Genomic DNA, 13602 nt, shown 5'->3' with positions numbered 1-13602 from the left:
AAAGGGGGGGGGGGGGGATGTGCTGCTCTAAACAACCCCAGCCAAGAGCTTCCCATTTCACGCAGGAATTGCAGCTCCTTCACACCTGAATAAGGTCACAAGGAGTAAGCCAGACTGCAGAGAATTAAGTCTGGGCTGGACTCTCAACTCAAATACATTTGACAGGTAAATTTTTCTAAGAAAGAGTGACAAAGCCTACATTGCACAGGTAGATTGGAAGTAAGACCACAAGCTTTAGTTCTGATTTATTATATATTAAATATTAATGAATTATTAAGAAACCATTCACTGAGGTTTAAACAACCCTATATCTTCCATATTTCTAAAGCTCTACAAATGTATATTTAATAATAGATAATTAATTTATAACAACATTAAATCTAAATTAAATCCTTATTTCCAGCCATGAGAGAAACCCATTGGAGAGTGGTGAGATATACACTGTTGCTTTATAATAAGGTCACTTCTCCACAGCACAATTTTATTTCTGCATTGTATATTATTTGTGTAGCCAAATCAATACAGACACACAATGCAAGGGTGATGAGAAACAAAAGCAGTGACCTCTGCAATGGCTGTGTGTGTTGTTTTCCATTCCAACAAACCATTTATTAATTTGCACTTCCTATTGCTTCTTTTCTTCTGGCAGTGACCTATCACATTTGGCCTTATTACTCATAATTTTTCCCTGCTCATAGTTTCAGTAAAGACAATTTAGTCAGTTTTCCAAACAAAGAATTTTCCTATCAAAAATGAGCACAGCTGCTGAGAAACTTGGTCAATGAGTATCAACAGATCCTGTAAGAGTTTTTTGCTCACATTCCGCTCCTCATATAAAAAACTTCTAGAAACAGCAGATTTCTGACCTTACTCTGTCCTACGTTCTCTCAACAGGATACTTACACTACTGGAGCCACAGAACAGATTTTAAACAGCATTGTGTGAGAATTGCTTCCAGTTCTTTCACTCTCCCAACCTTAACAGTTTATTTCTCTCTATAGTAGCATACCCTACTAAGTTCTTCCATACTATGAGTCCATACCAGCCAACCCTGCTGAGTAAAGCAGATGAAGCACAAACCCTCACTGATCACAGACAAATCTTTCTGAACATGGTACAGAAAAGAAGCTTTAATAAAATGAGAGATTTATTAACTGTAGTCTGACCGAAAACTGAAAGAGGGGAAATTTAGGTCAGATATGAGGAAGAAATTCTTCACTGTGAGGGGGTGAGGCCCTGGCACAGGTTTCCCAGAGAAGCTGTGGCTTCCCTTGGATCCCTGGAAGTGCCCAAGGCCAGGTTGGATGGGGCTTGGAGTAACCTGGGGCAGGGGGGGTTGGAACTGGATGAGCTTTAAGGTCCTTTCCAACCCCAACCATTCTAGGATTCTATCTGTACAACAGGAAAGAAGGAATACCCACGTACACCCTTTCCACAAGAAGACTAGTCTTAAAATGTGGAAGTGGTAAAAAGTGGAGGAGCTCACAAGATCATTGCAGTGACTTTCATTCACGTCACAGGGATATTCCAAATGTACTCCTCCTAAAGCTCCAGGCAGGGAAATACCATGGGGCAAGAATGAAAGTGACTTCAGCAGAGGTCTGGCTTCAGAACCACTTCAGTAGAGGGAAGTTCTCACACAGAACTGGGAGTTCTCTATCAATCTCTTTCATGAACCTGAAAGGAGGTTGTGGCCAGGTGGGGTTGGTCTCTTCTCCCAGGACACGAGCAACAGGACAAGAAGACACAGGGGAGGTTTAGGTTGGGCATTAGGAAGTTCTTTACAGAAAGGGTGAATAGGCTGCCCAGGGAGGTGGAGGAGTCACCACCCCCAGAAGTGTGCAAGAAAAGACTCAATGTGGTACTCGGTGCCTCGGTCTCGTTGTAAAGGTGGTGTTCCAGCCTAGCTGATTCTGTGATCGTGTGAATTTGTCCTAAACAGATTATATGTAAGCTCTATGCAACACACAGAGGCAGGATCTGAAACTGTCTGTTTTTCTAATCTGGATTCTTAAAAAATAAACCTGTTTCTTCAACTGCTCTGTTCTGATACAGCTTCAGAAAGCTCCATATTAAGAGTCTCTGGAGAGTAGCTTCTTTTACCAACCAAGTAATGTAGCTTAGCTGGTACTCACAGATCTTATTTTTCCTCTTATTTTATACAGAGATCCTCTGCCCCTCCAGAACAACTATAATTATTCCATAAAAATAGAGAGCATATGGAGCACTTTCCTCCAAGCAACGGAGCCGAGCGCCATAAAAGCCATGAACATAAGCAGTTTATTAGAGGTGGTTTCCCTTCCCCACCAACTACTGAGAGCTGCTGTGAAATTCTATTGAAGTCATACTGTGATGGGGTACAAAACAGCTCTGAAAGGATTTGCCTGCATTACACAGGGTTTACTGTTAATTAGCTCTTGTATGCATACACAGTACATAAAACCAGTTTTTTTTTTCTGTGGAGGAAGTGATGATTTGTTGAGAGGATGTAGTTTTTGGATACAAAGCTAGCAATAGGATTGTAATTTGAGTTAACAGCTACACAACATTCTATTGAAGCACTTGACAATAGTGGGCCTGGCTAATTAGTTTCTGTTAGTTAAAAGGGAAATGTAAATGAAATTTTCTTGGGGCATAAACAGAGACAACAGCTTACTCAGACCAGGAACATCAGTGCTGGTGCTGGTACTTTCCTATCTTATCCACCACATGCTCCTGATCACGTCTTTAGATATACAATCTCACATGCACCAGAAAACAGAAACTTCACTCCTCTTTTGATGATCTCTTCTCTCCTAATATTAAGGTGAATGAAGCCTAGGAAGGATAAACCAATTAAAATTCATACTTTAGGTAAAAACTTTGTCCACAATCTCACTCCAATAACTGCACTAACCAAACTTCTGGTGAACTTGAAAGTAACCAGCCTTTCCTGACTATCTGGAGTATTTTCTTAATGAACAGCAGAGCATTATTTTTACAGTTTTTGAACCTTCCTTTTAGACAACAGTTATCCCAATCTTGGGAGCAGACATACTAATCTTTTTGCTGATTGTTCTAGAATATGCTGGAATGTGCCATTGTGTGCTATCGTGTGCTACCCGAACCACAAAAAAACATTGACTGCAACTGCCAGAAGGTAGCAAAAGGAGGAGTTGTAATAAGAGGCAGGAAAGGAGGATGGATAACTCCTTTGGGCATCCTGGGAAATTCCAGCCACCTTCTGCTTTTACATCTTTGCTTTCAGATTTCTAGGAAAGGCTGGTATGGAAGGTGGAACCAAAACCAAAGCTCCACAGGAATAATCCGTACAGGAAGCTGCATGAGGAGCTGTTCTTTTGGACAGAACTCTATCGAAGGTTAAAAAAACCAAAACCAAACTATGCAGAAAGGAATGCATTGCCAAAAGTAAGGTTGTTTTCCCACAGACTTGAAGGGACTAAGGATAAGCAGAAAAACTGAAGTTTCACCAGTCATTTGGAAAACAAGCCATGTGAGCACATCTGATTCATCTTTATTAAACACGACAGAAAGAATTCCTTTGCTATTCTACCAGGCTCTTACAAAAGCCCTCAAGTCAATGGATCATGGCATAAACAATTTGCAAACTAAAAAACTGGAAAGAAAAGCAACACTGCTATGAAAATGGAAATAGGAGAAGATGAGGAATATCTTGCTGTTTGGGTTAAAGCCCTGCTCTCACTTTCAGCTGCCTGAACAGCAGAAAACCCTGTCCCCTTCAACTCACTGGTAATTCACATCAATGGAAAAAAACTCAAGTCAATTGATAAGGGTCAGACCGATTATTAATTAAGATTTACAAATCTCAGGAGGGTGCACAACAGAGGGTCATGCAGAAGTTTCTATCTAATGTCAAACACATCCATTTCGGATTTACAACCCTACTGTAACAAAAAGTGTCACTTTGCCAGTGCAGTTTTGCCCATTTTTAGCCCAAACAGAATAAACCATTTTCACAATAAAAAAATAAAAAAAAGCAGCACAATTTCACAAATCTAATATAAAGGTATGAAATTTCCTTTGCCTTGAAAGTGAAAGAATACATTTAAACACAGTGCAGCCATTTTTCCTAAAATAAATTCAGCAAGGTTGAAACAAACAAAAAAATATTCAACCGATCCAAAGGAAACAGGAAACATTTGAGGGTCTTCCCCCTCAGACCAAATGGAGCAGGAGTAAAACAGCTGAACAGAGCAAAACAATTGCTTTCATTTCTGTAGTTTGGTAAGGCCCTTAAACTTAAGGAAATAATAATAATACATTTTCTGTATTTGTGCTTTGATGAAATTAGGACCTTTAAAACCTGGGCAGCTCAGTTTGGATGAGCCCATCTGAAAATGAGGCCCCACAGACGTATCTCAAACTGGATATCCCAGATCAGAAAGATTAAAACAAAACATTGAAATATTGAAAAACTCATCTTGTGTTGCTTATTCATTGGTTAATGAATTAAGTCAGAACTTACACTGATTTAATAAACAAATGTACCATTGGACAGCATTTATAGTGCACTGTTTTTGAAGTCCAAATATGTTCTCCCTCATAAGCTAGAAATAGGAATATTCACATTACATACACAATTAGGAAGGAAAGGCAACCTTAAAACCTTTTGAAAAAGACAAGAAAAAACCTCAGATTGAAATCCTGAATCAGGTGGGTTTGATTGAAATTATGCATTTTTCATCTAGTCTTAGCTCAGGAGAGTAATCCCAAAGCCTAGAAGTCATATTAACCAGTTTGAATTCAAAAATTAACAAACTCAATGGCAATGCAGGGCTTTCATGAAAAAGAATGCAGAGTAAAGCCTCCATTAATTTGTTTCAATTGTCATTATTGAAAAATAAAACTGCTGCAAGGTTACAATTTTTCTTTTAAACAGAAAATGAAAAAAATCAAATAACAGTGTTATGTGAATTAAGGAAGAAATTTGGTTTTGCTAAAACATTTACTTTTTCAAGACAAGGTGTATGGAAGAAAGAGGTTCATTTGATTTTAAATTCTGTCTTAAACAAACAAATCAATAAAGAGAAAACAAGTGGATTCCAATTTTACCAGAATTTTCACCATCTAACAAAATTTAATCTGGAAACATGTATGTCTATGGGCAATTTCAGAATTTAATCCTTATTGATTTAAGGTAAAAATAAAAACAATTTAAAAAGGCATTTTCTAGTCAGCCTAAATGAGCAGAATATTCAACTGGCTTTCAAACAGAAAAGCAAATTTGCATGTAGAGAGGCAGATCTCACTTAAGGACAAGTTGTATTCTCCCCAAAATGAGTGCTTGTGGACAAACTGGATAGTATGACATTCCTGAGGCAGGCAGGGCAAGCCCCTGGGCACGAAGGATGGGGTGGGGATGTTACCTAGCGTGCTGTGGCAAAGTGGACTGCCGTGTCCATGGATAGTAAATGCAGTCATGACTAGCGGGGCCTCTACACCTGCAGGCAATTACAGAACAAACCACGTCATTGCCACTCCCCAGGACATGCACACGCATGCGCCCTTGTCCACACGTGCGGGATGGAGACACACAGGCAGCCAGCACGCAGCCAGTACCTATCCATCAGCCCAATGCAGTCCTCCAGGTGTGGCCCTATGCACCTGCAGCAAATCCAAAGTGGAAACAGGGAGAGAAAGAGAGACATCTGTTATTTACACACCCAAGAAGCAGGAATCCCCTTTCTGTTCTTAATTCTAGCTCTTCTCTCTCTAAGAGAGACCTAAGTCACCAAAAAAATTATAGCTTGTGACAAAACGAACAATAATAGCAACAGCACTCCAAGGCAGGCCATATCTTGGCTCAAACAGCACTTAAGGCAGGTTTCACCTGCGTACGTGGGAGTCCTGACAACAGAGTTGCTTTTCCTGCATGTTTTTATGAGTCATCAAACCAGTCATTATTGTACAAAAGCTGTTCACTTACAAGTTGAGACCTCAAGGAGCACAATCCAGAACTTGCTTTTCTTTCTGTAATTGATGCAATTGTTCATCCTGTGCTAAGCAGCAAGGGCGACTGCAGAAATATTTTGGAAGCTGACTATACTTGTTTAACAGGGAAGCTCAAGGACCAACTTCCAGCAACAAAAACCACAGCCAAACGGGGTCTGATGATTCAGACATTTTCTTCTGCTTTCTTTAGATGCTGCCAAAAGTCTTCCACCTGCACAAACAGCTGATGCTCACCAAAGGCTTTGGAAATGCAAGGAATCACTAAATGCAGCACCACTAAAACACAACCATGGAAAATGGTTTGCAGAACATGGGCATGTGTGGATTTCCCTTGCCCCCATGAAGAGCAGGACTGGTTTCCTGGTCTTCTACATTGAAACAGCAGGTCGATTACATGTTTACATAGAAGTCAGGATTCTCAGAGACCTAAAGTTGAGCTTTTAGGGGTTTTAACAACCTGGCCCCCTTCAGTGCTGCATGCCCAGGTAGGCACTCTAGCCATGGGGAGTATCTAGCCCTTGGCATTTAAGGAAACCAAACCATTTATTTCTCTTTAGCAAGATCTCAGAGCCATTTTATTAACAGGCCCTTTGGCTGTACATCTACTATGGGCAGGAGAGGTGATCTGACACAATCAGTAGACTGCAACTTACTTCTGTTGAGGCATTTCAAATTTAAGGTGTGATCCCCAACTCTTTTAAAGTTTGCTGCTTTTCAGATTGGCTTTGATGGAAGGATATGCATGTCAAAAAATCTGAGAGTTCAAATAAGCTCCCATGAGATCTTCTTTCTGCTTCACCATCACTTGCCACTCATCAGCTTTTGCTGCATTTAAATTGGTATCACTCTGCCATTATAAAATGAAGTCAGTGAATTCGATTTCCCTATACCTGCTCATCAGGGAGAGCAGACCAAGTTAACCTTACCCTGTGTTTGTTTACTTGAAGTTTTATTTTTGCCTAAGACATTTACTCTGACATGCAAACATAAACTGGAAGGATTTCCTCAATGAAATCAGACATGAAAAAGATGCGTTAAATATCCAGATAATGCATAAATGTAAGGGGTTGATTTAAACACAGTTCAAAAACTTAATAGAGAGAACTCTTGGAATTTCAGCTGTCCTGGGCATCAGGACTTCGGAATTCAGGACTGTCTGAATTCTAACCTATCTCAAACACATCCAATGTTTCTTCCTTTCAGGGCATTGTCAGCAATTTGGAGAAAACAAGTTCAGAAAAGAAGGAGGCTGAAAAATTGCTCAGATTGTCCATTTCCTACTGTGCCAAGAAAACCTGAGCTCAGACTCTTGCTAAAAATAAAAAGAAGGGCATCTTCAAAGTAGAGGTCCAAGAGCCTGCTACTAGCTTAGAGAACTAGCAGACTGGTATCAAGAGCCTGTTGTCTCAGACACTTCACCTGTACATTTGGAGAACAGGATTGAATCCAAACTTGTACTGTTTGGACCTCACCCAGTGCAAGTTGAAGTATCATTGATTTTTATTTCAAATTGTAATCTTCTTCAGTGGACTTCGCTTCCCCAAAGAGAAAACTCTGTCCAAGTGCAATTCCATTACTCCTAGTTGAGCAATTCCCAGTTTCCTCCCTGACTGGCTGTCCTGATTACATGCAGGGAAGTACAACACTGTGTGAGTCATGGCAATATTTATTAACACGGTATTTTGTACCACCAAGTCATCAGGTATTTTTCCTCAGGAAGGAACTCCCTTCATTTCAGGCTTTTTGACCCATATAAGCCTGACACAATCACGCTGGTAACCCCATTCACACCCAGTGTTCCTTCTGCTTGGAGTCTGGATGGTATTTTCTTTTCCAAGTTGGCTCTGTAAAATGAACTGGTTAATTGATACATGCCAATTTATTAATGATATATTCAGTACCTTACAAAAGTTCAATCAGCTTATCCAGAAAATTACACTTGGAGCTCATCCTAGCTTTACAGATAATCATCCTCTGAAAGGAAATGGGGGGTTTTGAAAATTGCAGTAACAACTGGTTTTTTTCCAGAAACAATCCAGAAATATTGCCTTTTATCAACTTTCTTTAAGATTGAAAGGTGGGGTCTTAACTGAACAGATATGGGGTAGCAAAGCCATTCCTCGCCAGGTGAATTCTCAAAAATCTTGGTCACTGGAAACAAATAAAACTGATTTTACAACGGTGTAAGTGGATTATCTCTGGGCAGGAAAAAACCTTTGTTGTGAAGGTCACCCAACTGTTGTTATGGATGAAGTCAGACAACTCCACCCAAGGGCTACTGAGCTAACAAGGAATGTCTCACTCATGGTGAGAGGAGCAAAGTTGAACTGGATGCTATACAGGGGGTAGGAGGAAGTTTTGCAAAACAAAAGAGTAACAGTTTCTCTTATTCAGAGTTTGTTTGCAATATTGTTTCATCTGGAATTCAAACTGTCTTCCTAAAAATACACCTAAGCCTTAGAGGCAAAACTGTGCTTCTGCCCTCAAATCCCTTCAGGGCCACACGGTGTTGCTGGAGCTCCCCCATCTTCTCTGGTCATGGCTTAGAAGGAAAAGAGCATTTTGGTGAGGAGTAATGCACTCCCTTCAAAAAGCTGTGTTTGTGTGATGAGGGGAGGTGTCCAGTGAGATCTCCCATTTGCGTCCTGCCCAGCAAGGAAGCAGGCTGTCACTAGCTACTGCATAATTAGCATTTCATTTCTGTGGAAGTGTTCAGTTTTGGCTAGTTCTGCAAGAAGAGGTGCCAGATGCTTTCCAGCTCTCTTGAATTAAGTGGGATGGCTGTCCCACGTGCCTCAGATCTGCTCCAAACTGGCTTCAAGTAGCTGATACTTATCACGGGGATGCAAGAGCAAGAAGCACAGTTGTTGCACCACTGTTTGACAGTTCTTCTGGTCAATGCAAGATCATTAACAGGGCTGGATAATTACACACCTATTAAGAGAAACAGTCATTACATTTGAATAAGGGAGGAGAATGGTGCTATCAAACCTCACTAAAGCAGTCCTCTGCAAGTGCCAAGATGGAATTTGTGGCAGAACACAGGAAACAGAGGTGGGACAGACCCCTCCTTGGTGACAACTGGTGGAGATGACTGGAAACATCACATCAGGTGAGAACTAAGAACCCATTTTATCAAGCAGCCTGACTCACAGAGAGCTGCACTGCAGGAACGAGGTAATACCATCCCGGGAGCATTGCTCTGCAGCAGCTCAACCCTTTTTGATGGGTATCCCAGCTGTACTGAGGGGGCACTGGTTTTATTCCAGCACTTGATCTGGCAGTCAGGAGAATAGATGTGCAGGATGAAGCAGAATCACGTTTTCTCTCTACCTTTCGGTCATGAGCCAAATAGCAAGATGTGTTCCCTCCACAACCTATTTCACTGAAGAATCATGACTGAGGGGAATTTAAATATTTCTTTCTAAAGGAACGGTATGAAACTAGAAAATTCAGCCTTGAAGGAGGAAAGAAGATAGGAACTGGTTTCCCTTCTCTCTGTGGGCATATTCAGCCCCTGCCAATGTTAGCAAGAAGATGGACAACCTGTAAACACCAAACATCTTGGACAGTCATTAACAGCTTCATTAACATAATCACATGCCACAAAGTCTCTAGGAACACTGAAAAAGAATAGTAAGCCATGCTTACCCAGACTTGGGGGGAAGAGAGCATTGTTTTTCTAAGGGATAAAAAAATACCTAAGAATAGACACATCAACTCTTTAATACGAGGATGAAGATTTCCACAGGGAATAGTATTAGTGTCATGGAAAAGGGATAGCTCCCCATCTGGGAGATAATCACACCTTTGTGTATGTAACTTGGGGAGAGACCTTTGACCCTTTTACTTGTCCTTTCTCTGGGGATGGGCACATCCTTTCACCTAATCGGAAGGAGAAGATAGAAAGGAGGGTAGACTGGAAGTCCAAGGATTAACAGACAACATCACTCTGCATAAGGCAACCCTGCCACCAGGGGTTGCCACTGAGTACTGCCAAGGTCAGCTAGAATTGCCTTTCCTATTTGTGTATGAACTAGAATGTCACATTTTCAGCACAAGACATAAAAACTTCCCTTCCTGATCCAGGCAGATAAAAGTAAACAACCACACGTAAAATACAAATGCCTACGGAGAAGTGGAAAGGCAAGGAAAACCTTCTGCTCCCTTCCTGGTCTAGAAGAAACACAGTTGTGCCACAAACACTAGAAATAGTTGGGTCAGTTAGAACTCCTCAGGAAAGAGGAGGGAATAGGAAGAAGTGTTGCTTCCTGGAGGCCAGGAGAGCTCCAAGGCACTTCCTATGCTGGGTAGACAGTAAATCCATCAGACATCCATGATCTTGTCAGATTAAGATCAGCATTGGCACCTTCTGCATCTATGAAAGCCAGGACCAGAGCTCCTGGAGTGAGCTCGTCTTTTAATGTCATTTCTACTTACACTCTTCTTCCACAGGAGCAGCATTTTTCTTATTGCATAACTGATTTAAAGGGTCTGGGGGGGGGGAGACAAATCTGTAACAGATCCTGGCTGTGTCTCTGTGATCTCCCTCTCATTTCCCTAATGGCTCTATTGTAATTAGATTTGTAAAACCAGCAAAAGGTCTCATTTTGAATGGCAACAGCTGTTGACATCAAGATTACACTGAATAATTTACTAGTTTAATTTTAGCTGCTAAACAATAAGATCCTCTTGTCGAAGATTATTTCACTGGCTGATGTTTTCTTTTTTTCCTTTGTCTGCTTCTTCCTTCCTTTGTGTGCTGGACACTACTAATTGCCCCATGGGAAAGGCAGTAATAACTTACATGGCCTGTGCAAAACTGTAGGTGTGTGTGTGACTATTGTTGTGTTGCACAGGTTCTTAATTCCGGCTCAGCTGCATGGGCTGTATTATTCCAAGTGTAACAAATTATTCTGGGCACTTTGACAGGACTTCAGAAATTGATGCTCAGTCTCAGGCTTCTGTACAAAGTCTGGTTTTAAACTCTGTGCACCAGTCCCTGCAGGAAAAGGAGAGCAGTAACACTTTTGTCTCACAGTACTGCTGCAGGCTTAGTTCACCAATACCAAGTAGCAGAGATTCTGTCAAGGAGCAAATACTAAAATAAAGTCATTTTACAGGCCTAAAATTAAGTGAAAGGGCAGCATTTGCTACAAACCAGTGTAGAAGGGAAGCCGAGAGCATTGCTGTGGAAAGTTCTTCTCTATGGTCTTCAAAAGGGTCTTTTTGTGATGAGCTGCTGGGCAGTCATAACTAAAACCTGAACATCATGAGACTTGAAAATCGAAAGTTAAATTCCTACTGCACACTCTCTTTTCAGGAGTGGGACAAGCACTTTACCAAGCCAAACAACCTGTAAACCACCCTGTGCTATGAGCAGTACATGGATAGGATGGCTCCCTGCACAGAGCTTGCACTCACCCTTGGGTGCAATTTGGATGACACGGATGGCACTCCCGATCCTCATCGGCGTACTTGAAAATGAAGCTGTTGGCCCCCTGCAAGCCATCAGGGCATTTTTCCACACAGTTTGGACCATCCTTAAAATGGAAACACTTTGTGCAGTGGTCAGGTCCCTGGAGAGCAGGGAAGAAAGAAATGCAGTGCATTCAAGTTACTCAGCCCTTTCCTGCTGCACTAGAATTGCACTGGCACACACTCAGCAACAACTGCAGCAGCTTCTCTTCCCAAGGAACAGTGAATTACCTTCATGGTTCCAGCCTCTGTTAGGGAGGAGCAGATGTATAAATCCTGGTGCTTTAGGCCACTAACTTCTTCTGTAGAGTGCAAGACTAAATACCAGCTTCTAGATGGGCTTCTTAAAATTATGTGTGTGCTTAATACAGTGAAGTCCACAGTGAAATACTTATCACTGAGAATCTTCTTGCTACATTATTCAGTACTGAACCATCTTTGCCAAGCCACTGCACTGGCCCTTCAGTGGGATCTCCTACCTCTGCAGTCCAGAACTATTTTCCACAAGCATTCTGCACGTGGCATTCAGTCACAGCAATACTGAAGGACTACAAGGTCTCCTTCTTCTTCATACATATGGAGACTAAATTGTTAAGAACAACAAACCAAGACTCTCCTTCTTCTTAATACATATGAAGACTAAATTGTTAAGAACAACAAACCAAGACTCCTAGACAATGTAAAAGTGAAATTTTAAAGCTGTGATGATAAGCCAGTGTATAACTAAATCTGGTGTTCAGGTTGAGCATTGGTCCAGGATTTTACGTCCATAAGCCCTGCTACAAATCCAAATTTCCCTGATGGGCTGAACACTTGAAGCACTAGTGTCTTGCCTTATGGCTGTATTGCAGAAAAACACAGTATTGTAAGAAAAATTATGATGCCTTTCTTTTTTCCATTCAGTAAGTCACAGAAACAAGGAAATAAATTACGGGTTATATTTTCTCAATTGTGAAGAGCCTAAAATACAGCTCCTTATTTCCAGCATACTTGTGACTTTTAATCTTGGCAATACACAGAAAACTAGAAGAAAGCCACAACTTCTATCTCCCAAAGGAGCAAAAATCTTTGAAAGTAAAGTTACTGGCCATTGTAAAGGTGAGAAAGAGTTAGCCGTCATTTAGGATGCATAAAAAACACTACCTTTCAAAAGAACTTAAAGGCTATCTAAGTACAAAAAACCTCCCAGCATATTGTTCAAACTGAGAGACTCAGACAAATTCTCCCACTTTTTGGGGGCGGGGGGGAAACCAGAACAGAACTGAGTACAAAGAATGAAAATAGGGATTAAAAAGGGCACTCAAATCACAGCTGCATGCTTTCTGTCTGTAAAAATTGTGTGCATCTGTACCACTAAAGTATTAAGACAACTCAGGAAAGAAAACTTTAAAAATCACTTTCTCAAGGAAGCAGATCCAAGGAAGTTGATTCCCAGAGCAGATGAGCAGAATTCCTTCCCTAGATACAGAATATGCACATTTTCTGTTTCTCTTAAAACTAATTTGCAGTAGCTGCTTTAAAGCCTGTAAGCAGGAAAACCCTGTCCTTCAGCACATTTTTGCAAGTTACCCTGGACAGTAGCAAACAAAACAAACCAAAACCCAATGAACATAACAGAATTTGTTCTTACCGGCCCGTAGCATGTGATCATGTTTTCCTCCATCTTTTCACACTGGGGATCACACTCCACACAGACAGAACCATTTGCAAATTCTCGGAATTCCCTGAGAAAATATTTTGCAGGCAGGTTAGGAGAAAGCAGACTCCAGCCCAAACCTGAGCCCACCTGGCTGGGTCTTCACCTGATGGAATTGATCTCAGGGGCACTGAGGCCAGCAGCCTGTCACAGCAGCTGAGGACAGGCCACGACCTCATCCACAGCCAGGTGAAGCAGAAACACCTTCTTCACCAGTATAAAATTATAGTGGGGGCTTTCCTCTCATTAAGAAATACAGACTTCATTAACAGCACAAAATTGCTGACTTCTTGATTTTCATCTACAGGATTGTCACTCGTGGCTCAGATTCAGGAAGCCACTTGTCACATGTGAGCACTGATGACAGAGCTGCCCTTGTTGCAGGTAGGTCTCTATGAACATATGTTTTAAAGCCCGTTCTCCAAAAGGCTCATAATGTTTTCAGCAATAATTCT

At 41.2% G+C, this 13602-nt stretch overlaps 1 protein-coding gene across 1 annotated transcript in view; it reads right to left on the bottom strand.

The window, feature by feature from the left end:
- The window catches only part of ERBB4 (erb-b2 receptor tyrosine kinase 4), a 530390-nt gene that overhangs the window by 125881 nt on the left and 390907 nt on the right, over positions 1 to 13602 (bottom strand). The window contains exons 17-20 of the mRNA XM_017747097.1: positions 13082 to 13175; positions 11398 to 11552; positions 5581 to 5625; positions 5388 to 5462 (exon numbers count right to left, since the gene is read on the bottom strand). Of these exons, the coding sequence (XP_017602586.1) occupies positions 5388 to 5462; positions 5581 to 5625; positions 11398 to 11552; positions 13082 to 13175 (369 nt within the window). The remainder of the gene's footprint in view (positions 1 to 5387; positions 5463 to 5580; positions 5626 to 11397; positions 11553 to 13081; positions 13176 to 13602) is intronic.

This window comes from Corvus brachyrhynchos, unplaced genomic scaffold (genome assembly GCF_000691975.1).
Source record: "Corvus brachyrhynchos isolate BGI_N302 unplaced genomic scaffold, ASM69197v1 scaffold671, whole genome shotgun sequence".
Taxonomy (NCBI): Eukaryota; Metazoa; Chordata; class Aves; order Passeriformes; family Corvidae; genus Corvus; species Corvus brachyrhynchos.
The sequence above is the reverse complement of the archived record's forward strand: the minus strand, read 5'-3'. Positions and strand labels throughout refer to the sequence as shown.